At 46.6% G+C, this 27,058-nt stretch overlaps 10 protein-coding genes across 10 annotated transcripts; 6 read left to right on the forward strand and 4 right to left on the reverse strand.

Moving 5' to 3' along the window:
• Positions 1–491: 491 nt before the first annotated feature.
• On the reverse strand, positions 492–1,634 carry FOMMEDRAFT_101266 (haloacid dehalogenase; the record flags this gene model as incomplete). Its single annotated transcript, XM_007261731.1, has 7 exons — positions 492–748; positions 805–968; positions 1,021–1,031; positions 1,100–1,173; positions 1,230–1,353; positions 1,413–1,438; positions 1,492–1,634. The coding sequence occupies 7 exons, from the start codon at positions 1,632–1,634 to the stop codon at positions 571–573; spliced, it is 720 nt and encodes a 239-aa protein (XP_007261793.1). The 3' UTR covers positions 492–570.
• A 163-nt stretch (positions 1,635–1,797) lies between these two features.
• FOMMEDRAFT_164698 (uncharacterized protein) lies at positions 1,798–3,096 on the forward strand. The gene is made up of 4 exons (XM_007261732.1): positions 1,798–2,304; positions 2,363–2,509; positions 2,565–2,654; positions 2,717–3,096. Exons 1-4 carry the CDS (start codon positions 1,906–1,908, stop codon positions 2,720–2,722), a joined length of 642 nt encoding a protein of 213 aa, XP_007261794.1. The 5' UTR covers positions 1,798–1,905; the 3' UTR covers positions 2,723–3,096.
• Positions 3,097–3,602: 506 nt separating this feature from the next.
• On the reverse strand, positions 3,603–6,695 carry FOMMEDRAFT_130910 (glycoside hydrolase; the record flags this gene model as incomplete). The annotated part of the gene is made up of 20 exons (XM_007261733.1): positions 3,603–3,680; positions 3,759–3,863; positions 3,932–3,988; positions 4,050–4,215; positions 4,278–4,538; positions 4,593–4,632; positions 4,691–4,770; positions 4,829–4,893; positions 4,948–5,003; positions 5,054–5,130; positions 5,248–5,303; positions 5,358–5,425; positions 5,479–5,579; positions 5,632–5,767; positions 5,823–5,843; positions 5,911–5,946; positions 6,001–6,123; positions 6,182–6,226; positions 6,277–6,351; positions 6,401–6,695. The coding sequence occupies 20 exons, from the start codon at positions 6,693–6,695 to the stop codon at positions 3,603–3,605; spliced, it is 1,941 nt and encodes a 646-aa protein (XP_007261795.1).
• A 1,279-nt stretch (positions 6,696–7,974) lies between these two features.
• FOMMEDRAFT_73631 (NADH:flavin oxidoreductase/NADH oxidase) lies at positions 7,975–9,342 on the reverse strand (the record flags this gene model as incomplete). Its single annotated transcript, XM_007261734.1, has 4 exons — positions 7,975–8,130; positions 8,204–8,499; positions 8,557–9,019; positions 9,076–9,342. 4 exons carry the CDS (start codon positions 9,340–9,342, stop codon positions 7,975–7,977), a joined length of 1,182 nt encoding a protein of 393 aa, XP_007261796.1.
• Positions 9,343–9,838: 496 nt separating this feature from the next.
• On the forward strand, positions 9,839–11,532 carry FOMMEDRAFT_137997 (thioredoxin-like protein). The gene is made up of 9 exons (XM_007261735.1): positions 9,839–10,081; positions 10,203–10,342; positions 10,457–10,561; positions 10,627–10,659; positions 10,719–10,782; positions 10,838–10,874; positions 10,934–11,037; positions 11,098–11,169; positions 11,236–11,532. Exons 1-9 carry the CDS (start codon positions 10,013–10,015, stop codon positions 11,347–11,349), a joined length of 738 nt encoding a protein of 245 aa, XP_007261797.1. The 5' UTR covers positions 9,839–10,012; the 3' UTR covers positions 11,350–11,532.
• A 367-nt stretch (positions 11,533–11,899) lies between these two features.
• Positions 11,900–15,210, forward strand: FOMMEDRAFT_16441 (uncharacterized protein). The gene is made up of 6 exons (XM_007261736.1): positions 11,900–12,859; positions 12,952–13,097; positions 13,153–13,406; positions 13,468–13,578; positions 13,633–14,559; positions 14,620–15,210. Exons 1-6 carry the CDS (start codon positions 12,615–12,617, stop codon positions 14,623–14,625), a joined length of 1,689 nt encoding a protein of 562 aa, XP_007261798.1. The 5' UTR covers positions 11,900–12,614; the 3' UTR covers positions 14,626–15,210.
• A 672-nt stretch (positions 15,211–15,882) lies between these two features.
• On the reverse strand, positions 15,883–18,972 carry FOMMEDRAFT_137998 (RNA-binding domain-containing protein; the record flags this gene model as incomplete). Its single annotated transcript, XM_007261737.1, has 7 exons — positions 15,883–16,122; positions 16,181–17,285; positions 17,337–18,025; positions 18,080–18,285; positions 18,334–18,553; positions 18,605–18,845; positions 18,905–18,972. The coding sequence occupies 7 exons, from the start codon at positions 18,970–18,972 to the stop codon at positions 15,883–15,885; spliced, it is 2,769 nt and encodes a 922-aa protein (XP_007261799.1).
• A 1,062-nt stretch (positions 18,973–20,034) lies between these two features.
• FOMMEDRAFT_164705 (ustilago Sphaerogena ribonuclease U2 complexed with adenosine 2'-Monophosphate) lies at positions 20,035–20,724 on the forward strand (the record flags this gene model as incomplete). Its single annotated transcript, XM_007261738.1, has 5 exons — positions 20,035–20,197; positions 20,252–20,276; positions 20,331–20,385; positions 20,438–20,541; positions 20,606–20,724. 5 exons carry the CDS (start codon positions 20,035–20,037, stop codon positions 20,664–20,666), a joined length of 408 nt encoding a protein of 135 aa, XP_007261800.1. The 3' UTR covers positions 20,667–20,724.
• A 903-nt stretch (positions 20,725–21,627) lies between these two features.
• FOMMEDRAFT_74077 (uncharacterized protein) lies at positions 21,628–22,349 on the forward strand (the record flags this gene model as incomplete). The annotated part of the gene is made up of 3 exons (XM_007261739.1): positions 21,628–21,770; positions 21,826–21,905; positions 21,958–22,349. Coding segments are annotated over 3 exons (615 nt in total), but the record flags the coding sequence as incomplete, so codon positions are not given.
• Positions 22,350–23,532: 1,183 nt separating this feature from the next.
• FOMMEDRAFT_16443 (FAD/NAD-binding domain-containing protein) lies at positions 23,533–26,194 on the forward strand. The gene is made up of 9 exons (XM_007261740.1): positions 23,533–23,587; positions 23,663–23,754; positions 23,886–24,029; positions 24,097–24,211; positions 24,265–24,347; positions 24,409–24,783; positions 24,837–24,952; positions 25,018–25,144; positions 25,199–26,194. Exons 1-9 carry the CDS (start codon positions 23,545–23,547, stop codon positions 25,730–25,732), a joined length of 1,629 nt encoding a protein of 542 aa, XP_007261802.1. The 5' UTR covers positions 23,533–23,544; the 3' UTR covers positions 25,733–26,194.
• Positions 26,195–27,058: the final 864 nt, after the last annotated feature.

Genomic DNA, 27,058 nt, shown 5'->3' on the forward strand with positions numbered 1-27,058 from the left:
TACGCGCGTATGCGTATACGTGGGAAATTTTACGCGCGTAAGCGTATACGCTACGCGCGGAGCACTAGACTGTGGAAAGTTCCTGTATTCTTAACCAGTTTGAAAGGACTTAGTGATTGGGAAGTAAAGCTCCAACGTCCTCACCGGTACTCTGCCCAATTACTCCCCAATCGTCGCTACGCTTAGATATAATTTCCCGACGACTTTAGCGAACGCTCAGGCTCGCTATTACATTTTTTCATTTACACTAAAGTCGCTGTCTCTTCGTTTGTGGTAGCGGAAGACTGGATTTTCTCACTCCACTTCGTCCTCCTCGGATAAGTCGGCATGTCTATAATCCCCAGTAAGGCTATTAGCACCTTTTGTGTTGTGGCGAACTGCTAATAACGTGAGAAGCCGTATAGTCGGGAATGAGGAGTTTGCAGTCATTGGGCGAAGTGGGAGTGCAAGACCACTTTCGAAACTTCTGCCTCTTAATTTACACGCTCAATATTCTCTGTTCATTGTGTCATGAAGCCAATCCTGATTATACATGGACTCGTTTCTCCGTTTCTGAAATTTGTGCTGATTTCATTCAAAGGACGAAACCAGCTCGGGAATCTCTTGAAGACTATGAACGATCTTCATAGCCTCGAATTCGCTCGAACTATGGATAGGAAGAATGCCGTCTGCCCATCCTTTACCGGCTCTATCGACCCAAATGGCTCGCATACCTTGCGCTATTGCTCCAGTGACGTCAAATGGATTGCTTTGCACCGGGTGTTCACAATCCTACAATGTCAAAATGAGGGAAATTTGACGCACCCACTTACTAAGCAACATTCCTTCGGGTGCCCTTCCTTACCCACGGACTGCAGAAGTCCACGATATATTTCAGGAGTGGGTTTGTAACGTCCGACAGCATCGGCAACGTAAATGTTCGGCGTCATGTTTGTGAGACCTGCAGCAGAGAGGGCCGTCTGAACCATCTGAAGTCAAACCCATTAGCTTGCACCAGATGCAGGATAAGGAGACTCGAACCGACTGAGTCCCTGTTACGACATTGCAACGCTCATGGATAAGTGAATATCTATGCACAGTAGATATAATTTCTGTTTACCATTGCTAAATACTACGATCTTCGCCTTTCCATTGCTTGTCAATTCCCGTAGAGCATGTTCGGCGTCGGGGAAGCTTTGCACTCATGCATTTATTATCTGAGTTCCGGGTGAGCAGTAACTAGGACTGACCATGGAAGAACATTGTAAGCATCCATTAATCTCCTTATAGAGTCGTCGTCAAATCTTATTCCTGATTCTTTAAGAGCATGTTGAAGTGCTTTCTTGGTTACGATGTCGAAGGGTTTGTAGACATCTACGATTAAGACATCCCCGTCAATACGAGTACGCCGGGTTCTGCTCTAGCTGTATCACTCATTGAATTGAGTCTCCAAGTATATCTATAAGACCCCTTTAGGACTAGAAGACACCAGGGTTGACAACAGCGACCTACTCAAGCTGGTATCTACGCCACAGCGCACTAACTTGAGCGGTATTGTCTTTGTCCAGCTGAAGGTGTTCCATAAGAGCTTTGGATATGCTACTGGTATCTAGTAGAGTCCCATATATGTCAAAGGCGAGGACGTATTTTGCCATGTTGTGAGAGTTGCTGGCAGGAAATAAAAAAATATCTAAGAAATGAAACTAGCGCGAGTCGAATGCCCGACGCGCGACGGTCACGTGGGATAAATGATTACGTACGTCAGCGCGCCTTGTTGAATCTGCTGAGCACAACCACCCAACTGCTGCACCTTCTTGCCCTCTTCCACCACTTTGCCCATCCCTTCCCCATTTGCACATCGTCTCTGACGGACGACGGCTGACGTACACTCATCTTTCTTTGTAAAGTCGATATTGGCTGTTCGTGATGACTTCTAAGAAACCTGCTTCAACTGCTGGTCCAACCACAACAGATGCTCCTGCGCCCGGGGCTCAACCTGCTGGGACTCCCGCCATTAATGGCGAGGGCGCTGCCCCGGCCGATAATTCTGCTACTGCGGAGGCACCTAGTGCTCCAAAGAAGAGAGGCCGTAAACCCGGCTCAAAGAAGGCTGCTGCAGCACAGACTCCCACAGCTGGACGTCGCTCTCAGCGCCTTGCTGAGAAGCCACAACCCGAGAAGAAGCCCGCCCCTACGAGGGGAAGGAAGAGGAAGGCTGCTGAGCCTAGTGAAGATGCTAAGAAAGAGGACGCTGAGAAGGAGGGTGCCAAAGTAGATGCTGTCAAGGAGGGTGAGACAGCTAGCGAGGAGCCAGCCGCTAAGAAGGTCTGTTGTGTTTATCTGTTCCTATTACCGATGGTATTTGCTCATCCTTTCATTATAGGCTAAGCCCTCATCAAAAGTGTCAAATAAACCTGCTTCGACGAATGCTGCTAACAAACCTGCTTCTGTGGCCAAGGCATCCTCCTCCAAACCACCATCGAGGACTGCGAAACCATCCTCTAAGAAGCCCGCCTCTAAGGCGAGTCTAGTTTGTATCAAATGCAACTGATTCTCTGATAATTGTGTTTGATTTCGTCTTTTAGGTTGAAAATAAGGAAAATGGACCTGCACCTGCAGTCCAAGCGCAAGCGACTATCGCTGAAGAGCCCGAAGCCGAGGCTGCTGCTGCTGCCGTACGTCGCTGACTGATTCAAAGAATATTTGCCTAGACTCATCCCCCTTGCTTATTTTTAAGGCTTAAAAGCTCGGGAAAACAAGGTTCAAACTTGTAGTATCTTGTATAAGACTGCGCTATCTTCCCTTGACTTTCGCTTTCTTCATGGTTCTGACGTATCTTTCTCACCTCACCTTATGCGATCTGTTCTTTACCCGAGAGTTTTTTTTTCTACTCATCCGCTTTGTGTGTGTATAACGTCCCCCTTAGCACCTATGTTCTTCGTTACAGCTTCCACTCTCGTATGAATCCGACCATTCCGGTCAGGTCAATAGACTGTGACTCGGCAGTGGCTCAGAATGATATGTCCGAGCGCCATTGATTGTGCTTTGGCATATCAAACCTGAGTGTGGCTTGGTATCTTCATCCCTCCCCTTTAAATTCTCCCAACCCTCCATTTTTTCCCACTGTTACTACTTAACTACTGTGTATTGTCTGCTGCTTTCGTTCGGTTCGTACTAGCGACACCTCGACACTTCCTCTCTTATCCGCTATGCAGATCCTCACGGCATACACTTTATTGTTTGGTGGCATTATAATCGCTTGTATGGCTGCTTGTGTGTGTACGTACATGGCTCTTTGGGCTGGATATTGGTTATTTATTTTCCTTGAGCGAGAAATTACGTTTCGACAACTGGAACTGATGCTATGTCATCCTGCATGAGAGATAAGGTGAGACATTTTGTCAGTCAGTAAAGAATACTAATTAATGGTCACAATACTGATGCTTGTTGATAAATGCCTTTACCCTTGAGAAGTACAACTTGTGTGATAATCAAAACGGTTGGAATATATGTTGCAGTATATTAAGTACAAAAGGAATACCGATATCATGATACATATGGGCCGTTAGTGAAGGCAAGCAAGTTCGCTACGTTATTAAACATATCCGCACACTTCTTATCATCTATCTCCAGGAGGCCGATATAGTCTCTGCCCCCGTTCCCGTCATAGCACTCCGATTTGGGTCACTCTCCCATTGGATCTGTATGGGGAACCACGTCGGTCAGCAGTTTAACAAGACACAAGTCGAGACGCAAGAGAATTAATAGTAATAACGTACGCTGCCGTCCGTCTCCTTCCGGATAAACTTGTATTCGAAGCTCGTGCTTGCAGGTAGAGAGACCGTTACGGACCAGACAGGATATGTGTCTGCTGATAAGGCGATCTGGTATACCAAACACGATTCATCAGGCCATACATAGCAATTTAACTGTCCGTTGAGACGTGACGTACAGCATTGTCTGTGTCCCACGAAGCAAGCTCCGGTATGCTTCCAACTAAGAAAATATTCTGTGCAAGGAAAAATACATTCGTTGAAACGTTCTAGCAAATGGGACGGAAGATAATGTACCTCGCCAAAGGTTGTAGTAGCCGTTTCATCGAATGTGACTGCGACGGTGCTCGGAGTGCTTCCTCCGCCGTCACTACTTCCGGTCCCAAGAGCACCGATATGGATTGCAAGAGCGTTTCGTGCCGAGATAATCGGAGTGAAGGTACCGTCCGATGCCACGGTATACCTAGCGCGCAAATAACATTATTTACTCTGTGAACATCCAAAAAGCGACGAGTCAATACTTACGACGGTCCTGCACACACCGCGCCGTTTGGCACCCCAGCAACGACGTCACAATACGACCCTGCGGGTAATCCACTGTTAAACGTCATCGACCAGGCTGAGTCCTCGTTATTGATCGCTACAAAGCCTGCTGCGCCACGCGCGAATGCGATGCGCTGTGAGCTCGGAGAAACCCAGTTCGTGAGGGCGTTGGGTGATGCGACACTGATGTTGTTGCGGAAGCCGACCATGCCTGTGATAGCAGGCCATCGATGCTGACACAGCCTAGAAATAAAGGTAAATACTGGATGAGACAGAAGACGGGACTTGTTTGGGTACCATCCGTTGGCGCCTCCGTCAGTAGAACATGTCCCTGCACCTAAGGATGGCTTTTCGTCAGGACGACATCTCGCCTGTAAGCCAAAAAGTCGACGTACCGCCATTTGGTGCACCTGCGTCTGTGTTTGTAAACCCAGAATAGCTGGACAGAATGGTCGGCGTTCCATACGGATGTGCTCTACAAACACAGAGAAGTGAACACGGGAGTACATTAACGAATTGCGACTGTAACTTACAAAGAGAAGATCATCGCTAGTGTATACGTATTTGAGGGCGAATTGTCGTTGAGTGAATTGCCGTTCTATGGACAATCCAATGAGGGAAAGTGACGAAGGTAAAGAGATAACGTGCGTACTCGTTCAGTGTCATGATTCGTAACAAAAACGTTTGCATCGTCCCCGGGCACCCAACCTAAGCCGAATTCTAAGGGATTGTTCGCTACGTGTTGTTCAAGGACAAACCTTGATCATCGAGGTTCTGCAGACTTGCAATCCCATCACTCAGGAAAGCGTTCTTAAGAGCGGTGGTGTAGCGGAACCTAAGAACACAACATCGTTCAAAGTAGGGTGTCAACAGTGAAGGAATGCATACTCTTGTACATCGCCTTTAACAAATAGTGTCAGGTTAATAATCGACCGAGTTACGAGCACCGCACATACCAATTCCTACATATTCTGCTGGTGTAATAGGCTCTCCCTCACCATAGATGACCTGAAGACAGTGAGCGCTTTTAGCAATTGCAAATGCAACGTATAGCTTGGTTACCTCTTGAGTAAGGTATGCTGGGCGGTTCAACCGGCTGGTAATATTAGCAAGGTCCGTTGCCGCAATATCTGGACGTAAATCTCAGAACCAGTTATTCGTCATATAAAGAAGTAGGAAGTACGTTTAGCTGCATCAAGGCGCAAGCCATCCACTCCAAGAGACAGTAGATCATTCCCGTATTCGGCAAGACGTGAGCGGACGTACTCCGTCTCTGTCGCTAGGCTGTTCGATGATTAGGATATAAGACAAGCAGAAGGGAAGAAAAGATACTCACTCCGCGAGATTCACTAGTTCACACGTCTGAACCTCGACTCGATTGTCGTAATTGACAATGTCGTCTCCCGGTTCAAGCCCGCAGTGGTGGAAGTCTTGATACTCATAGATGCCGGGGTAGTCGTAGTGCGTAAATGCTGTAAGTATATATATAAACTGTCCGAATCGTAAAGGTAAAAATATCGGACTCACAACTCCCAGCGACGCCAACGTCTGGTAAATAGGACCAACGAACTCAGGTAACTGGTCTCTGTAGTGATATGTGCTATTGATCACATACCAGAATCTGATCCGGACATATGATTGAAAATGGTATCTAGGCATTCGTCTGATTAATAACGATCAACAAACAGGGTTGAAGACCACAGACCAGCAATTACCCTTACTCCCGAAGCATGGCAGGTATTGATCATATTTGTGTACTGGTCACGGTTACCACGCTTCGAAGTGAGGATGTATGAAACCGGTTGGTAATCGGTCCACCATTGATCTCCTGAACAGGGTCGTCAGAAGAGTCCTTTCCATGAAACTGGGGAAGAAATAACACTGACCTGTGACATGTTCTTGAGCTGGGCTAGCTTGTATAAAGCCATATCCTTCACGAAGTCAGCACATCTCTCTCGTATGAATAGCAAGAAGAACCTACCTGCAGGGCCGATGAAAGATGCACATTCAGCAGCAATGCTGTCCCACGTCCACTCAAACATCTGGATAATGACGTCTTTACGATATCAATAGATTTTCAATCGAAAAGAAGTGTGGAAAGGTACCATTAGTGCCAGATGGTGCTGCTGATGTGGTAGTGACGCAGGACACGCATATTGTCAATGGTAGTAATCCTTGGATAATTCGGAGAAGCATTAGGTATAAGAGCAATAGCGACAAGTATCTAGCGAATGTGGGCTGAGCGTCTGACCATAGGTCTGTTAGCCAGCCCAGTCCGAAATTTATAATCGTTTCCGACTCGTTCCCCACGGCATCTACGCCAGCGAGTGATGACGAGATCCTATTTGCATCTTTGCGAAACGGATAAACTGCGTCGCGGGGCCGAAGAAAGGCGACCATGCCACATGCTCTATAGGAATATGGCATCAATTTCCCAATCACATGGAACCTACAGTGCGAATTGACGAGAGTGGGGCAAACGATATTGGCACGTACGACTTTATCGGACTTCCCGACGAAGAACGTTTCAAAAGGATTCCCTGCTCCGTGGCACTGATCGATGAACCTTCTAGTTGATGTTTCTAAACGAATCCAATAACGTGCAAAATTTGAGAAAACAGACACGTCAGAACGACTCACCTGATATTTCAGGATCGCCCCTTTTCTGTTCCTGGTCGGAGACGGAACAAGGCACGTGGACATGCTGGCACATAAGTAGACGGCCATGAGGGCCTTTTCCTCCGTTGTGTCAGATTTTCTTTTATGCAGACAATCTAGATTCTAATTTGGGTCCACCACAAAATCCCAGAATCCTTTGCATTATGTGATGGAACGTGATTTGAATCAATGCAGAGTGATCCTTGGACGGGAATTGAAGCCCAGGGCACTAACGTTGGTACACGAATTGTACAACTTCTTCCGAGCATCCGGCCTCTCATTCCGAAGTGAATTATAGGTCTTTCATTCCTTGCCTAAATATCACGTTTCATGTCGAAAACAGTAAGGAGACAATGAGAAAAAGCGTCATTATCGGATCAGGATGGGCAGAACAACGTAGCCCAGAAACAGAGATAAATTTTCGACGCGCGAGTCCAATACAGCAAGAAATATTACAGCAGGGATCTTGGAAACATGTTCAAGGAAACTACAATTCGTACCAAAGTTGGTTTCGAGCCTGTGTGGTCGACTAGCCGAATAGCACGTGATCCTAACGTTCTGGGAGATTAAGCGAGTTATTTAAACGATTATGACTCTTGGCTTACATCACCAAAACGTGCAGAGTCTGACAAGGCAATATATTTACATGTAGACTTTATAAGTGAATATAAGGATCCACAATATGTAAAAAATATATGTCTTAGCAGTAAATTCCAATACATTTTCAATGGCGACGGTCGCTCGAACTATAGGTAGTGTTCTTGGTATGCCTTATTACGTATTGTGTTTCCATGGTCGAGTTACCACTGGGGGTTATGTTCCTGAATCCTGAGTGTACTTCACAAGCAGTCATCTCTATTATCCCCACTGTCATGACATATAGGCACAAATAGTGCAACGAACGGCGCCTTCCCAGAACAACAAACAATAACGCAATGCCAGTTGAGATAGAATTATAGAAACAACATGAAACCCATCGTCATTTCCTCCTGTTGTAGCCAAGTTGTTTACCTGTACGCGCTTATGCGGCCAGCCTCTTCGCTCTGTAATTTGCCTCGACTTCGGGGTCGGCAAATGCATAACCTACATAGCCCGCCGGACTACCAACGTCATAGAACGTTGCTCGGTTGTATGGCGTCAGCGAGATTCCTTTCTTTACCCTTGCCGGAAGGTCGGGCTACAAGTATATATTAATCAGTAGCCTTTCCTGATTGACATAATACTGGAGCTTGCAAAGGATCGATACCCACATTAGAAATATAAAACCTGCCAAAAGCAACCAGGTCGTCGTTCTCCTCCGAAACTCTGATTGCTTCCTGAGGAGAATAACCTCCTGCGACGATGAAAACAGAACCATTCTCTTCGCTGTTTGGTCCCTTCCAGATAGCACGGAGGAAGTCGAGCGACTCGCCTTTGAGCGGCGTGCGGTCGAATTGGCCTGATGCTCGTGGCTCGACGGCATGAAGGTACGCAAACCGCGGGTATGCTTCGCGGATACGGGATACAAGGTAAGCAAAGGTTGGTTCGGAATGCTCCATGTGCATGTCTTATGGAGAGCTTAGACTTGCAGAAACAGACAGCTTTAACTTGGCACTAGGCTCACCACGACGAGTCGCGAAAGGACTCAGACGGATACCAGTCCTCTCTTCCCCAACGGCGGAGGTGACGCTTTTGATGATTTCGAGGGCGAATCGAGTCCGATTTTCTATATTTCCACCCCACATATCACTACGTTTATTACACACGTCCTGCGTAAATTGATCGATGATGTATCCGTGTGCGCCGTGTATCTCAACACCGTCGAATCCAGCTCCATGAACAGCATTATGAGCTGCTTGTCCGAAGAGTTCAATATGCTGCAGTATCTCCTCATGCGATAGAGGGTTGGGTTTGATTCCGTCGTCGCGTTCGGACATCATAAGGTCCGACGATGAGACATATGGATATGGTCCACCAGGATTTTGTGGACAATCGGATTGTGAAAGGAATTTAGGTTCAGCCGTTCGCCCGAGAGACCAGAGCTGCAAGTAGATATACGATCCTTGCGCATGGACCGCAGAAACTACCTATATGCTTCGTAAGAACGTTGTGTCAGACCTGCACATAATTGATTCATTTCCACCTTCTTCCAACCTTGAACCTGCGCATCACTCCATATACCTGGGACATTCCCAATCCCACCTGCCCTAGCTGCAATGACAGTCCCTTCAGCTATCAAAAGTGTTCCAGGCACGCTTGCACGCTGTGTATAGTATTCCACCATGATGTCTGTTGGGACATGGGCATCGTCGGCGCGGAATCTCGTGAGAGGAGCAAAGACGATCCTGTGAGCAAGGTTCAGGTGTCCAACGCGAATGGGTTGAAAGAGTTTGGCATCCGACTGAGGCATTTTGAACTATGATGCTATAGATGGAGAGGACGCCGACAACGCCTCCGACGCGACTACGTCCTAGGAGCAGTCTTACTCATACAGCAGAAACTTCCCGGCACCTGGCGGTGGGATTTGACGTTGATAGCGGGCGAGATAGATATAGATATGCGGTCTATTTTTGAGTGAGAACGATTCATTTACGCTAGAGGTGAACTACGAATGAATAGGGACCTTTGCATCGTAAGGTGCCACCACGCCAGATGACACGGTTACCAATGTATTCTCTGCGGAGAATACTATGATTATTAGAGTTGGAAGCAAAAGAGGGTCCTTAAAATTAGAGAATTATGAAAGTATGCTGCAATTTGAGTCCGGGAATTCAGCAATTCTCACGTGGCCTTACTCAGTTACTGTCAGAACGACACATTCTTGATGATGTCAGCGGTGAATATCTTTGCGCAACTCTCCTCACCGAGACGGATGGCTTATAAATGCACACCCGCTCATGCTTATAGCTCTCGTCCCATCTATCCGCTGCTTCCGAGGCCCCGCTTGGAACTTATCGCGCGCTCAGACCCTTAGACCGCTCTCAGTGCTTTCAGATTCCCAACTCCAAGCAGGGAATCTAGCTAGAAAGAGCTACTATTACCATACGCGGGATCTCTGGATTTCAAACCGGAATCAGAGCATGTCTACGACAACCACAGCTACTTCCGGTGTAGATACACCTGCGAAGATAAAGATAGATGTAACCTCGGTAGGTCACTTAGAATTTATCGGACTTATCATCTATTTTCGATACGGTTCTGCACATACACTCTATCCTTCTCCTCGGCAAGTAATTGAACATAACTCATTTGGGTGCATTTGTCTTCCAGGACTCAATCTGCCCGTTCTGCTTTATTGGGAAGCGCAAACTTGATCGGGCAATTGAAATGGCAAAAGAGAAAGGCTTGAACGCCGACTTTGAAGTCGAGTTTCTCCCTTTTCTCCTTGATCCTACTCTTAAGGAGGATGAGTAAGTGTTTCGCCATTTGTAATTGCGTCATTCTCTTGCGAAGTGATGATCTGACTGCAAAATTTGGAAAACCTTTTTTGATTGGTTTTGGCATTTATTTTGGATATTTTGTAGGCCTGTGAGCAAGAAACTTCGTTATGAACAGAAGTTCGGAAAGGAACGGTTCGACTCGATGGAAGCGGCCATGATAGAACGCGGAAAGCTGAATGGAATTAATTTGTCAGTTATGATTGTCTAGTACGAAGATGCAATCAGTCGATTTTAACTTATCCATCCTATTGTAGCTCGTACGGTGGCAACGTCCGACAAACGACCGAGTGAGTCAATTGGCTGCCAATTTGATATTTGTATTAGTCGAATTGACAATGCCGAGCAGCTCGCATAGGTTGCTTACACTCGCCTACGAAAAGAGAGGTCAAATCATGCAGGCAGATTTAGTAGTAAGCATACCAATGACTCGCAGACCAGAATTCACAGATTGACGGTTGTCTTCAGGAGAAAATGTTCAGTGGATACTTTGAGCAAGAGCAAGGTGATTACCCACAATCATATTTATCATTAGGATCTCACTAATCAAATATCATGAAATAGACATTGGCGATAGGGATTACTTGACCACTCAAGCTGTTGCTGCCGGACTCTTCTCAAGCGTTGAAGAGGCAAAGAATTGGCTTGCGACAGATGCGAAGAAAGAGGTCGGTCGTTTTGATTTGACTGTGAGCAGCTATCTTGCTGAATTGTTATTGCACAAATAGGAGGTCCAGCAAGGTATTTTGAAAGCGCAGGCGATGGGCATTTCTGGTGTTCCGTTCTTTGTCTTTAACAACGTGAGTCTCGTTTTATCCAATTACTAACGACTTATAGAGCACTCACTCGTTTACTTCGTATATCAGAAATTCGCCATCTCTGGTGCCGAAGATTCTGAGTTATTCGTGCAAGTCTTTGAGCGTATTTTGGGGGAAGCACGAGCTCCGAGCAAACCAGTGTCGACTGGTCAAACGTGCTGAACGACGAGTGAAGTTCTTTCTTGTGAGCAGGTAGCAGAATGATCAATGTTGGTAGTTGTGGACCAAGCAGTAATCTTCAGTTCTGTAAAGACATTGTATGCTGTTTACTCTCGCATTTGTAACGCTTTTCTGTCCGTGTGAAACGCGCCATAGCCGAGCGCAGAAATTTATTCCTACGATGTCAAAAACAATCGGTATTTATATCGGAAATTGACGAAGTTGGCGCAGAATAAGCACATGAATAAGGAAAATCCATGACCTGATTTAGAGGACGAACGTTCATGAAAGAAGAGAGTCGGACCAAAAATAAATTTAGTTCGAGCGGGTGGGAAATGGAGGTGAACTATGATGAATGAGGCGCTACCCCAGATTTCCAATCATGCCCTTATGAAGCTTCGTCCCGATGAGCCGAGTCAAAGGCGGGATTACGACTCCTTGGAAGCGGGGAGCAACGGTAAGGTGGCGACTGGGTAAGGCGGAGCTAATGGCATTGCCTTAGATATTTTACAAATGGACTTGGTTGGGATAAGATTCTAATAATGAAATGAAACTGCGGCTAGATTACTGGACGTGGGGATCAAGGACACTAAAGCGGGGGAAAGATAACGAGTTGGGGAGCCCTGGAAATTGGCCTCGTCACGCGATAAACATACGGCCTGCGCAGACAAATGGCTGTGATGAAGGGCACAGCAATACCTAGAACTGGCCACAAGAGAAGGGCACTGGGCAGACGACCAGAATAGGGAGAAGATGTCACGTGGCGAGCTCAGGTATTCAAGTGGAATTCAAAGTCCGACAGAATTTGGCAAGAGCGGCGACCAGGCGGCGAGAGAGAGAGATCTTAGTGTCCACCACCTTCCAACCAGAGTCCACGCCTGTTGCGTCCGCCATGGCCTTCTGAGTGTCTTTGACGCTCTTTTATATCCCTTTCTCACTATGCTTTAATCTCTCCGCTCAGCACGCATAACGAGCCCCTCTGTCAGTGCAGTGAACTCTTCTGAGCGAGGTCTCGGTTCGTGCTGCTGTTCCCTTGTCATCCTACTCGTTTGTCTTCTCCACTCTACCGTCCTTCTTCACCTTCATCCTTCCTATTCCCTGTTACTCGGAAATATTTTGGTGTGCCGCAATTTCGTAGTCTGCGCCGTTGGTCTGCCACAACGCATGCACCACGCTTGCCTCCCATCATTCCCAATAGCCTTTGACGACGGATACCTCTTCTCCTTCCCACCTGTCTACTTCGTGGCACAGTAATTAGCTGACCCGGTATGTCGACTGCATCGCAGAGTCTGCCGATGTCCGGTCTTTCGGCCTTATTCAGCTTGTCTGACGCGGCGGCGAGGGTACCTCCGATCCCGGTGTCGACTGCAGAGTCCGTGAAAGTTCCGAAGGACTCAAAGGACATGTCATCCGGAAAGAATGGCTCATATGCTTTGAAGCATCGTCGTCTGAGCTCGACCGGCCAGACTAGACGTCGTATGAACGACGCTCGCGATGCTGTGTCACGGCCAGCGTACGTTTCTCACAATTCGTAATCTATCCAAACCTTGTATTCATTTCTTCCCCTATTTCGCCGTTGCAACGACTGTATCTTTCAACTCCCAGCCCGGCAAACCTTTCTGCTGCGTCTGCCCTAGCTTCGCTTTCGTCTCTTTCGCTGACGCCATCCGGAATCACTTCGTCGATTTCGTCTGGTCATAACTTGCACAGCCACTCCCATCATGCACGCGGCCGTTCTAATGCTAGTATTGGTAAGCAAGGCGTAATTAAAATCTCGTATTATTTTTGACAAATATCTGTATGAAGCCCAGCCAATATTTGCTCCGAACCCAAATGGTGCATCTGGAATGGGAGCTCTTGCATCCTCCGTGCCCGAAACTTCTTATGCGCAAGATATGGCGTCTACTGTTGCCGACGATATTGAAGTAGACGTCGAGGATTTCGATGACGGTGCCTCTGTTGCCGAGAGTGTTGGAGGCCGGTCAATCGACAAGAGGATCAGTAAGAATGCGAGAGTCAAGAAACGTGGAACCATCTTTCAGTGCGAGAGCTGTTCAAAGGTATGCTGCAGTTGTCGCCGTGTGTATCCTGATCGTATGAAATCTAAATGCCGATATAAAGGTATATAGGCATCCCTCCTGTCTAGTTAAGCATCGATGGGAACATTCACCGCACTGGCGGGAAGCAAGCAAATTTATGTTATCTAAGCACCAGCAAGTTCAGCTGCTTGAGGTGGACCGTTTCTGTTATGCCTTCGAGTCTTGTTCTCATGCTCCCAATTCACAGGCGGCGACTATCCTCTCGCATCTGACCCCCGGATCGTCCCTGCCCGATGATCGTTCCCACTGGCCATCGTTTTTATCTAACGGGCTCCTGCCGCCTCCTTCCGTCGAGAACACTGCCGCTATGAATCCGCAGATGACGACCGTTAGCGCCCGTTCAGGTACCAAGTCAACGCCATCATCACTTAATGGCGCCCACCATCTTGTCAGTTCATCTGTGCCGGCTCGTGCTCAGGCACCACACTTGGATCGGAACCGCTCGACTTCCGTCACTTCAACGGCCTCTGGAGCCGCTGGTGGTCCACGTCTGCATGACTTCAGCGTTCCAAATGGAATTACACAGATTAGGCCTGGACTTCTTGCGCATGCAACCGCTCCAGGAGCACCATCCCAGGTCCTGTCAGGGTCGGTATTGCCGTACGCGGATGAGGAGTTAGATATCAAGGAGGAGAAAGATGCTTTGCCCTCGCTTGTTTCTATGGAGGTTGTTTCACCCTCCAAACCGCAACCGATGTCGGTCCCTGTTACAGTTAATACACGTAACAACTTTGAAGCCTATCGTGACGGTGGTTCAGCGTTCTCGGCTTCAGGATTCTCTGTTGAGAGTGGTTCCGTCGCGGCGTCCCTTGCACATTCTGGCGGATGGTCTTTGCCACATTCGGACTTGCGTTCGAGTAGTGTTACACGTTCGTTCTCTGGCTCACGCTCGGACGACGATGAAGATGGGCCTCATTCCACGCGCGATGGTTCAGAGGGTGATGTTGACGTCGATATCAGCGTGGCAGATACGCAGACAGACAGATTAGACGGTGATGCATCATTTGGTGAATATGCGAGTGCAGGGTTTGGGTATGCCAGCCGTACCTCGACAGGCACGGGTGCTCTCGTAAAGAAGGAAACAGATGACGGTTGGGAGGAGATGGATATGGAGGTACGTGTCTCTAATGTTCGTGGTTTGCAAGCTTTAATGTGTCCGCTTCCTGTAAATTAGTTATGAAGAATCACGAAGAATCAGGCAAATACGGAATTAATATTTATTCTCCTTTCGCTTTCTTTTTATCTTTTTGTGTTACATAGCGAGCATGGACTCGGAATCAAGCAAGTATGAAAGCGCAGTCCTTCTTTTCCGTCCGTATTCTTGTTTCATTAATCCCTTTTTCTTTCGTTTGTACAAACGCCTTTACGAGTCCGTTCGTGTGCGTGTCTATCTTTTTCTTTCCAGGTAAATGCAATATTTACTTTTTTATGGTTTTCCATTCCGTTCATCCCTTTTTGTCGTCGGTCTTGTAATACTTGTATCACTCTGTGGTTGTGCTATCGGTCATTGTTAACACAGGCCTTTCTTTTGTGTTCTTTTTATACACAAGCGCTGCATTTACTGCAACCTTCTTTTTTCCTCTTTCTTTTCGTCACCTCTGGCTTTGGCTTCCGTTTGAAGTCCTTGGGACTCGTCTGTCTTGGTTTATTTCGTTGCTGTCTGTCCGGTTTCGAATGACGTATGGACTGGTCACTGGTCATCATCGATCGCTTTTTCGGTTGTCATTCGTGTACTATACAATACCAAGTGTCAAGTTGTTTACCACCGGTTTTCTTGGTATGTGTTTTGATTGGGAAGCTAGGTTTGTTGTCTCTCTGGTGTTCAATTGAGTTGAATGAGGAGTGTGCAAGAAGCAATGTCAGGAGAATAAGGTGTTTGATGTACATGCTTGGTGTACCTGGTAGGAGGTGCTGAATCCACTCAGCACCCTACACGAGATCGATAGAAGTGCTGCAGAATTCCAAGTGCATTGTTGCTGACTGTTCTCAGGGGTGTGGATAGCAAAAAGCGGAAGAATAATGCACATGAATAAATGCTAGCACACTAACATTGAGCTAGCCGTATGACAACAATCATCGAACTTCAGTATGAGCTGACAAAGTAAGGACAACCTGCTTACTGACTTCAAACAAGCAATAATTTTATTCCTATATTGCTTCACATTGTCTCCTAGCAAAAATGAGGAGACATTCATAGTTACAAATAGCTCCTTCACGACCCTCCATAAGACCTACCTTCAAATGCTAGTTGTATGCCAGATAAGACGAACGAAGTTGTTTACATCAATCACAGACACCGTGAACGATAAGACTAGATTGAATTTATCTAGTATTACCAGCTTACAGGAATAAACTACCACAAGACTCAGTGTTGTGTACAATATTAGGGCCAAGTCACGTACCTAAAAACAAACTATGACATGATGAAGCCGAATCATTAGGCCTTTGCTTTTGTCTTTCGCATCTTCCTTTTACGACCAATGATGCTCCTAATCGCATTTTTTGGCCTGGCATCTTTTCCGGTTGTCTTCTCGCCCTCCGCATTCGATGTCCTTGTGGACCCTGAGCGCTTCTCCACCTTCTGCCTTTTAGATGGTCTCATGTCTGCAGAATTGTGATCCTCATCAAGTTCATTGTCGGGCGCAGAGCGCGTCCGCTTCGTTGCCGATTTCTCGCCCTTGATGAAACAGAAGTGTTAGAAGGCTAGACTAATGCAAGAGGAATAAAATACACACCTCCATCTTGTCCTTACGTCTATTCACTACCTGAGCATTTTCAATGGAGAATTCCACAATCAGCGTTTTCCTGCCTTTGCGACGTTCGCCAGACTTCAACTGTTCAAGTTCATTCTTCAGACGGCGTACACGCGCTTCAACGTTCTCGCGCTCATCGTCATCTTTCGGCATGGATCTCTCAAGAGTTTTTATGAGGTCCTCTACCTCGCTCTTCCACCAGCCTTCCATGAGTGGACCCACCAACGGGTTGTTGTTTGCCCATCTCAATACACGGAGTGCGTCACTATGTTCATTCGTTTCCAAAAAGCCATAGCCTCGACTCCGGCCTTTACCTGTCAAAGCGTCGACACGATCTGACTGCCTCACGACCTTGGCCTGCTTAATACCCGTGTCCCTTTCCCCCTTCTTTGCTTTACGTCTATTCACTTTATTTTCGGTACATATTTCACTGCCTTCGTTTTGGGCGTGAATATCCTCTTCCGCACGTAGCTCGTCAGCGGACAAAGGCTGGCGTTCTCCTTGCTTGACCTCTTCCTCAAAAGCTCGCATTGCGTGGATACCAAGGCGTTTGAGAGCACGCTCGGAGACAAACAATGGCAATTGGCGTATCGATAGACGTGTTTTCGACACATAAAGAGACGGATTTGATTTCAACAGTGCCCGACGGGCATTGTATGACGCAGTGCGCTTCTCAATCTCACCAGGGCCTAAAGTTGCCTCGGCGGGTGTGCCAGGGAATATGACACCCTCGCGGAGAAGGTATAGATTCCGCTTGTCCGCTTTCTCCCGTTGTCGTTCTCCCTCGTCCTTCAACCGCACTGCTGCATCACGAGTTACTGCTCTAGAGACATCTAGAGTACGTCCATGTAAAACAAGTGACTGCGCTAACGATGACGAAGGATCTGGTGTGAGTAGTGAGGGTAATGAAAACGGGTTCTTCTTCGGGGAGGCAGTACCAGTCTCGCGACTGAGCAGTTCGCTCTGGTGAATTGCCTTGTCCGCGTCCTCCTTGTTCCAGAAGCAGACGAAACCTGTCCCACGTGAGCGGCCTGTATCCGAGTCCATAGTAATACGCGCATAGCGTAAAGGCCCAAATGCACGAAACCTGAATGGATTATGAATAAAAGTCAATAAGGAGAGATTACGTGTGACTTACAAGATACGAAGCTCGTCCTCTGTGGCATCAAAAGGTACATTACGCACGAATATTGTTGTGCCGACGTCTGTTTGGGGAAGTATTGGTTTAATTGCCACTTCCGCTTCGGAACGTTCATCCTCATCGTCCTCATTGCCACCTTCATCACTATCAGCTGTTTCTCCACTGATCTCGTCCTCATCTGATAATTCCGAGTCCAGTCCTTCGTTATCGTCAGCAGTCTCTTTGGATTGATCGCTCAACACTTTTGCTTTTGCTTCTTCCCACTTGGATTTGCTCAGAGCCCAGTCAACAGCTAGTATTCGCGCTGACCCGTGTGTTTCAATGCCTTTGTCCACGTCATCTTCTCTTTGGTCATCGACATCTGATTTATCGCCACCTTCAGCAGTTTCCCTATCTCCTGCTTCAGATTTCTTCTTCCGGAGTTCTCTTCGTAACCTTTGGCGCTCCTTTTTGTTCATTGTTGGAGCAACAATTGAACCGGCTTCGACTGCACGACCATTGACACCAGCTATCGCGTGCTCTGCATCTTTTTTCGAGAAGAACCATACGAATGCAAAACCCTTCGCGCGCGTCTTGGTGCTTTCGCTCTTCGAATCCTCACAATTCGTCGTTTTGTCCATGGGTATGTCGATGGAATAGACAGGTCCGAATGGCAAAAAAAGTGAACGAAGATCGTTCTCGCTGATCTATCGTATTCATGAGCACGGAAATGGAAATGACCTGGTGTATGCTACACCCACATTCCAAGGTACATTGCGTACAATCAGTCTGCTTGCTCGACTTGGCGTGACGGACTTGTCGTTATTTTCCAGCTTGAGAGTTGTCTTCGTCAAGTTTTCGAGGCGCTTCTTCAAAGTCACGGAAAGAATAATGCCCTTAAAGACATGAGCATGCAGTTTCTCAACAGCATGTGAGGCGTTCGAAGGGGTCGAAAAGCGGGCATGAGCTATATAGAAGTTAGTGACATTAAATCGTATAAACAGATGCTCCTCACCTATGCCGGATTCTTCAACAAGTTCTACGTTCTCAGCACCCTCAAGCTTTCGCACTTTCTTCCAAAGCGTCTTCTTGTCGATTGAGGATGGCAGTCCCGAGATGACGATTGTCCGAATAGCATCCGGATCTTTCTCAAGTTTTGTACGAGGGGCATGGGCATGGGCAACTACTGGTGTATGGCGCTCGCTCTTGACCTTTTTGTCCGAGCCATCCTTGGACTTGGCAGGTGGTTAGACAGCTGAATATTATCAAAGGCCCATGATGCGTACCTTACGGTCTGCCATTTGCACTCGAAGCTTTCGGCCATTTAATTCCAGCCCGTCGTTTTCAATGGTCTCCAAAGTTGTTGCTGCATCTTCCTTGATTGCAAACGAGACATATCCGACACCCTTCGAGACGTTGTTCTCCAGTACCACGAACGCCGACCGCACGGGCGCATAGTCAGAGAACAGTGTTTTCAAGTCCGTCGATGTTATGGAGTACGGGAGGTTTGAGACGAAAAGCGTGGACCTGCAGCAGGGTTTACTTAGAAGCACTTCTCGTTGAGCAAATGAAACCATGATGCTCACCCAACCGGCCTGTCTTCATCTACATTTCTTTCCTTGCGCTTGCCTAAGGTGACAGAGTCTTCCGACATACCGTCATTAACGGGGTGTAACGTTTTCTTGTGAGATTGCGAACTACTTAAATTTATTTCTTCTGCTGTAAATTCATTAAAATTCGTGAGAATTTACAACCGAATTTTGCTTTTGTCACGTGTGGCCAGAAGTGATCCTTAGGCTTGATGCTGTCTTCAGACTCTCTCAGTGACTCAGTTCTATGTTGTGTATGCAAGCCGTACGGATACTACAAAAATCATGTCAGCTATCAAACCGATGCGATAATATGAACATTCGATTTGCTACTATGGCTCTGCGACTTCTGGTTATACATATAATTCACCTCCGACGATATTTTCTCCATCCATAAGGACAGTATTCGGCCAACCTTAAGCTTTGTTATGGCTGCACTAGCTTTGCTTATCTCGGGCCTTATTCCTGCATTTCTAGCTACCCGTGACGTAGCCAGACCTGTTTTTATCTCCGTTAACTCTTAGCTTCCTTCCACATGGTCAAGGTCTTGCCGATTCGAATTCCTGATAAGTCACCTTCACTGCAGGAGATAGTCACGGATCTTCTAGGAAACTGGTTTTACCATGTCACATGGGTCTCCGGGAATTTGGTACAAGAGCTCAACTCCATTTACCCGCCTTGACCAGTTTAGGTCTCGAGCTTTCGAACGTTTGTCCTAATAATAACGCCTCGAAGTCGTTTGCAGCCGAGACCGATTCCAACACTGCAAGACCATTTCGGCTCCGAGTTTCTGCCATTGACTGTCTAGCACGTTGTGAATATCGTTCCACATGGTTTGCAGTCGTCGAATGCTATTTTTCCTTGCACGTTTATGCAAAGATGTGGATTTCTTCTTCTGACATCACGAACGGTTGCTATTTACAGCTGTTCCGCGTCGTGGGGCATGTGGTGTAGGTGCTCATTCGCATCATTCTTCAATTCTGCCGTTCAACAAACACTTCGGTGCCGTCTGCGCATGCGCATGCTCTCTTGCTACGTAGGAGCTGGGTCTCGGAAACGAAATAAAAAGGGACCAAATAAGCGATAAACTCGTCTTGTCTACCTTTGCCTGGCTTTCTGCAGTGACTATGCTCTACAAGGTTGTACCAGTGCTGTTGCTATCTGTTTCTGCTGCTTTCGCAGCTCTTCCTTCTGGTACCGTGACGTGCGGAGATAATCGCTATAGCGTGTCTGCTATCACTGCCGCCATCAATGCGGGAGTTCGGGACATGGAATCTGGAAACTTCCCTGGTATGTTAGCAGAAGATCCTTTATGTTTGAATTCGTCTAACATCGTGATGATAGATGACTACCCGCATCAGTACTACGAGTATGCTACACCTTCTTTTGCATAAACTATGACTCGGAGCTCATGTAATCTAAGTGAGCCTTCAGAGCACATTACACTGTGGTGCAGCGGCAACGGGCCGTGGTACGAGGTAAGACGTTGATTACACCTCTTCTATATTCACGGTTACTTAATGAAAGCAGTTCCCTATCATGCCCGACGGCTCGATTTATACGTCCACTTCGAGCCATTACGTCTCACCTGGGACCGACCGTGTTGTGTTTACTGAGAGTGGGACCTATTGCGCGTACGCATGATCCAGAACATACTAAAACATTCCTTATCCTTATATACACCTATAAACTTTACAGAGTCGTGACACACACAGGTGCGGCGAGTTATGACGGCTTCGTGGCATGTGAGAATGATTGAGGTGATGGGGTTAAGACATGTGAAAGGATTGACGCATTTGTGACCGGTAACTACCTTGATGAGCCACGTTTGTGCTCTGATATAGTTCGTCAATAGAACTCATTTCAGAGCTTTTCTTTGTGCATTCCAGTCGCACTTCTCTCTGAGCTTCCAACATCATTAGACCTTGCAAATTCATCAAATGAAGCACGTTCATTGTTACTGAATGTGATATTATCGTCCCTGGATTCGGTTGGAAACATTGGGAAGGCATTACCATTTGCCAACGGTAGACTTCGATCTTGACTGTATGGTCCACAAGGTCTTATGATCTTCTAATTGTCGAACTGGCGCTACTATTTCCAAATGGATCACGTGTGAAGATAGAGCGCTTTATCTTGGACTTCTCGTTCCTAATTGGTGCATACATGATGCTTGGTATGACCATTGTGGTATTTGAGCGCAGGTGAGCGAAGTTCGCCTGCCCGACGACAGCGGACATTATATCAACGGCCGAAGTGCATGCATGTCATTGTCTAGGGAACTTTGAATGACGATTTGTATTGGTTAAATATGGAGAAGCTATATGTCCTAGAATCCAGGCTTGCATGTAGGCATTTCTAGCGTCACCCCCACCATGCTCTTTATACGATCCCAGGTAGAATTGGATGGGACGGTGAGCCATACATCTCTGTGTAATGATATTCATCAAGCTTATGTCTAATTTCAGCTAGGTTGCCTCTTTCTAGCTGGAATGTGCGTTTTTACTAAGTATTACACAATGCGCAATTGATCGATATTGTCCAGTTTTGACTCAGTGTAGGTCTACAGCGCTTAGTTGCATCACTGATTGCTCATGTTTTGCCCAGCTTGTGGGGTGTGGCTTGTGCTCAGTTATTCCTATATTATGATGTAAGGCGTCTACTCCAGCTATTGTAACGGATCAGGTTCTTCTGACAGGATATTTTTTAAGAAACATGCGAAATCCGATAAAGCATACTTAAAACTACACGTTCTCTTGATCTGGATCCTTTGCACGGTGTATCTTATCCTCCTTTTAAAGACATTGTATGTGTACTTCGTGAAGGAATTCGGAAACCTCCAAGGTGTAGGGACTCAACAACGGTAGACTACTCTAACTTCTTGTTAATCACCATGAACACTCACATCCTTATCATAGCGTTTTAAATGCTGATTCAATGCTTGCTGCAACGATTGATGCTATGGTTCAAGCTGTTTTTGCTAATCGAATATGGCACCGTGCGTACTCCACTGGGTCGATTCCTTGTTACCATCTTACCAACTTTTGCAGTGAGCAAAAAGAATCTCCTTTTAACGGGTGCCATCTGTGCTTCCATCTTGGCTCAGTTTGCACTAACTGCAACGTTCTTCGGAACAATCCACGACTTCACCACTATCACACAGTTTCTCACAGTTCGCGGGATAGAGAGTGCTACATGCGTTGTTGCTGTTTTCACGGATTCATTCATTGCTGTCACCATGATCTATTTGCTGCGTCATATGCAGTCGGGCTTCCGACGGACGGAGTCAGTCATAAATCGGTTGATCACGTACGTGGTCAGTTCGAGTCTGATAACTAGCCTATCGGCTCTTCTGGCCTTGATATTTCTGGAAGCATTGCCCCAGACATTGGCCTATCTATTCTTCAACCTCATTATTCCAAAACGTGAGTCTGTCATTTGATGGTGCTCGCTTTTCTGCTGACACCTTGCCATCAGTCTATCTGAATTGCTTGCTTGCATTGTGCGTCCTAAAATTTTCCCTATTATCTCGCATTGAATAAGGCTGTGTAGCTTGAACTCTCGAACGAAGTTGCGGAGGAGTCTCATAAATGAAACGGGGCTCACAAGCATTCGCTTGGACAACTTACCATATCGTTCAGACTGGCATGCCAAATCTAACAGAGTTCTTCGCACGGTATGTTTCGGTGCTAAGTATCATCTATGCGCTAATAACAATGTGCATATATTCTAGTCTATGAGTATAAGGCAAACCGAGTGCAAGATCGATAGCGATAGCAGAGTTGATGTTTCGCCTATCAAGGAAGACCACGAGTACGAGACATGTTCAAGTTAGCGCCGTCTGATGCATGCCGGCGGCAAAATGCAGGGTCGGAAAGGGCGGCAAAATCTAGATATGATGGCTGTGCAGTAAATCATTTTGTGTAACCATATCTTCCATTTCCTCATGTAGTCCCTATTCATCTTGTCGACTGCTTTGCAAACTTCTAAGGATGCGGGTCCAAAGGTACAGTACATGCGCAAGATCTCTAGATGATCGATAAGGGCCTCGTAGAGCAATTTGATCTGGCATTTGTCCGAATATTAGGATCATTCTTCGATGGCGGCTGTGGTCACTAGTTTGAGAAGCACAAAACGTCCATATTCACAATGAATATTAATTACAGAAGCTTCCAAGTAATTCTCTAGGTATTGAATACATCGATTTTGATTCTGGCCTCTAATTTAAACTGAAGAAGACTGCACTACTCACTCAATTGTACATTCTAGCAATGTTGTCAGAATCTTTCAACGTCCCAATGCATCTAGTGCCAGAAGATGGTTTCATTACAGCTTCCTGCGGCGAACGACGGTAATATGGAGGGAAGGAGTTGCCCAATATGGAATACATATAGAAGCCCAAATGGACCGGGCTCGACGCGACGAGCAATGTCTGTCATATAAGTTATAACTTATTCTTTAACCACCATTTCCTCTCACACACACAGGCAACGTGTCCTCCAGACACGGCGAGGTCGCCATCTATTTAGGAGGAGTCCTGAAAGGCGCGAAGATCCGAAGATAGTTGTCATATTTATAGAGCCCCGCCCTGATATCCCATAATGCGGCGTACAAGCAAGACTGCGAAGGTCAAATCAATGGATCATTTGGCGATGGCCAATGGTCTTCATCAACCAAAGAGTGCGTCTGGTTGACTTTTTTTTTACCGGTGACCCGGAAATTGACATTTTGATTCAAACCCCAAATCACCCACAGCGTCTAACTGGAGGCAGCAGCAAGTCCGTGACCAGCTTGGACATACCTCTTCTGACGATAGCAGACCCACGTCTCCGCCATTCAGACTTCCGGTAAGTGTAATCAGTCCAGGGATATGTATAAACTGTTCTGAAACCCCATGTTCACGCGTTCCTATTCCTTTGACGCCGATGCGGCTCACCTCCAAATCTACTTTTCGCAAATGCTTAACTTTTCCACGTAGATGACTACACCAGTACGCATCGCGCCCCTTCGGCTTCGCTTCGTTATCGTCGGTGGCTCTCTCGGAGGACTGTCCGTTGCCTTTGCACTAGCGCGCTCTGGCCATAACGTTCATGTCGTCGAACAACGTGAGCGCCTCGTTGAGGTACGCAATAAGAACCCACTTCCTTCTGTTTGCGATGTAACAATTCCATGCATGGCGTTTGGAACAGGACGCATGTGGAGTACGTATTCCCCCAAACCTCGCCCGTATCCTTGATCGCTGGGGCTTGGGAAAAGACTTCAAAGAGAAAGCAATCCTTTGCAAACAACTGACATTTAGAAAGCGTACGTAGAACACACTAAACATGCATCCTTACGTTAAGGACATTTTCTTCTAGTTCGTACTGGGGAAAAACTTGGTCATTTGGAATATAAGGAAGAAGTCATGAAAGTCCTGGAGGCCGATTTTTGGCTCATGCATGCGAGCATCATGGTTTATAACCTGCGCTAATTTGACAGCTGACTTGGTCTCCATCTGGCAGTATTCCGACCTCTTGGCACAGATGTACTCACTTGCGATCTCTGCAGGAGCCATCGTACAGTTTGGCACATCGGTTACGAAAGTCAACCCCTCCAAGCCGTCAGTAACACTTTCAACAGGCGAAAAACTATTCCCGGACCTCGTTATTGGAGCTGACGGGTATCATTCAATTTGCCAACAAGCAATAGAAGCTGCTATTATTGCTGAAGGCGATGATCCCACCACGAGGGTCGATAGTGGGACGGTGGTATACAGCATGAACGCGGACGTGTCAGACGTGACCCTGGACAGCGACCCAGAGCTCTACGACATCATACACAAGCCCGTCTGGACGGCTTACGCAGGCCCGAACGTATCCGTGTTAACTTCTCCTTCGGTGCGTTCTTCCGCTAAGCTTCATAACAGGCATTAACTTTTCATATATTCCAGAGAGATTACACGCAGTTTAGCGTCCAAATATTTAATCCCGATGTCCCAGGTACGATAGATACATGGGAAAAAATAGTTTCGATCGACAAAATTAACACCGAGGGTTTCCCTAGAGCGTTTGTCCTCTTTTCATTTTGTTATTGTTACCTTGCAGATTTGAATTCCTAACCCTTACAAATAGACTGCTAGAACTCACTCGACGCGCTGAGCATGCCGTTGAGACAAAGTTCGTAAAGAGGAAGATTAACGAATGGGTTCATCCCAAATCAAAGCTGGTGTTACTTGGCGAATCTGCCCATCCCCAAATTGTCAGAACTTCTCAGGTCCATCTGATTTCCACAGCTCACGTGACCTACTTTTAGCCATCATCGACACATTCTGGATCGTTGGCTGTCGAAGATGCCGCAGTCTTTGGCGCACTTTTCTCTCGCTTACGCTCAAGAGAACAAATTCGCAACTTCCTCGTGGCATACGAAGACCTGCGCAAGGAACGTTGTTGGGATATTCAACAGTCCGAGAGCGCGAACAGTGCCTCCGTGATGCTTCCAGATGGACCTGCACAAGAAGAGCGAGATCGCTCGATGCGCGAAGCTGCTAAACTTGGTTCAGGTGGCTGGGACGAGTCAACGTTCCGCCACTTGTGGGAGAACATCCGTATCCTCTTTGCATATGATCCGGAGGAAGATGCAGAAGAGTGGTGGCAGCGGTGGGGCCTCTTGCGTGAGCAGTCTAAGAGCGGCTTCGGACGCGGACGGCTGGTCATGGATACGTGTGGTGAGAGGCGGTATGAAAGTCACAACGATAATGATTCGGATTCTGATGGTTCGGTGACGAACCCATACTCAATGACACGGGCAGTGACGGTTGTCGTTGAATCGCTCGATTCAGATGACTGATATGGCCGTCTGCTCTATTCCTCTCATCTCCTGAGCAAGCTTGCGATCTGGAAATTCTCGACTTATCGGACGTATTTGTGAAACAAGCAATGGGGAAATCACAGCCACTCTTGTCTGGACCTCGGTCGACACACTCTTTCCGTTGCACATTGGGACGATTGTACTTCTACACCAACGTTTGTCTTCCATCCCTCGATTAAATTAGCCCGCCTATTCCGTTCATTTTCTTTCAATCTTCATCATGCTACTATCCGACTCAATCTCATGTGCTTACGTATACCATATCGATACATGCTTACCCAGACGACATTGTCCTTTCACTGACACTGCATTGTACTTTACTTCTGATCATCCCACCCTTCTTTCATTGGTCTCATAAAGCATTTCATACTCGGGCTTCTATTATGTTGACGACCATCTCCTTAGACTTCCTTGGCCAGTTCCCGCTGCCTGCAATGATTATCCGTATACTTTCCCGCTCTTCTCCCGTTAAACATTGACCTTTGGCCTTCTTTCCGCCGACGTCCAGAATCCGATGGCACCTGCTTCTCGCACACTAGAGCTTAGAACCACTTTATAGGGAATGAAGATCATACGATATTCATTTGACGATCTTTTCCCTTCTAACTTTCACATTCATTTGTTCTTCATATGTATTATAGATTGAACTTGGAACCACGTAGCATGGTAATAGACTACCTGTAACATGACATTTCGTATTTTAGATCAATTTATTGTAGTGCTTCGCATGGTGAAAGAGAAGGTACGGCTTGCTATTCATTGACTTGGAACGATTCTCGGTGCGCTAGCGATACTTGCGATCTGAAATGTATGAATTAATCTATATAAGGATATAGAGCGGCTCCATAATTTATGGCGGAAGTTAAATCATCGCACGCACGTCTCTAAAGGTGTTTGATTTCTATAAACGCTATGACTATCTCTGAGACCGAGGAATTCAATCCTGAGTGTGAGTATTGACATCTATGGGACGTAATCGCGAGTGCTACGCCTTTCTTGCTGCATGATCAATATCTGCTCACTAGTGCTCCGCACCGTAGCGTAATTTACGGATACGCCTGCAGCGTATACGCTTACGCACCGTATCGTAAGAGAAAATTTTAGCTGAAAATACGGGCGTATATTTACGCGCGTATGCGTATACCATAAGTAAAAAATTTCCGTATACGCCGTATACGAGTATACGGTATTACTAAGCATATTCTCTAATTAAATACTAAGTTTGAGTTTCTAAACCTCATTTACTTTACTTATTTATATACCAAATCATTTTAATACTATATAACAACCTTGTTTAACTTAAAA

This window comes from Fomitiporia mediterranea (assembly GCF_000271605.1).
Source record: "Fomitiporia mediterranea MF3/22 unplaced genomic scaffold FOMMEscaffold_1, whole genome shotgun sequence".
Lineage (NCBI taxonomy): Eukaryota > Fungi > Basidiomycota > Agaricomycetes > Hymenochaetales > Hymenochaetaceae > Fomitiporia > Fomitiporia mediterranea.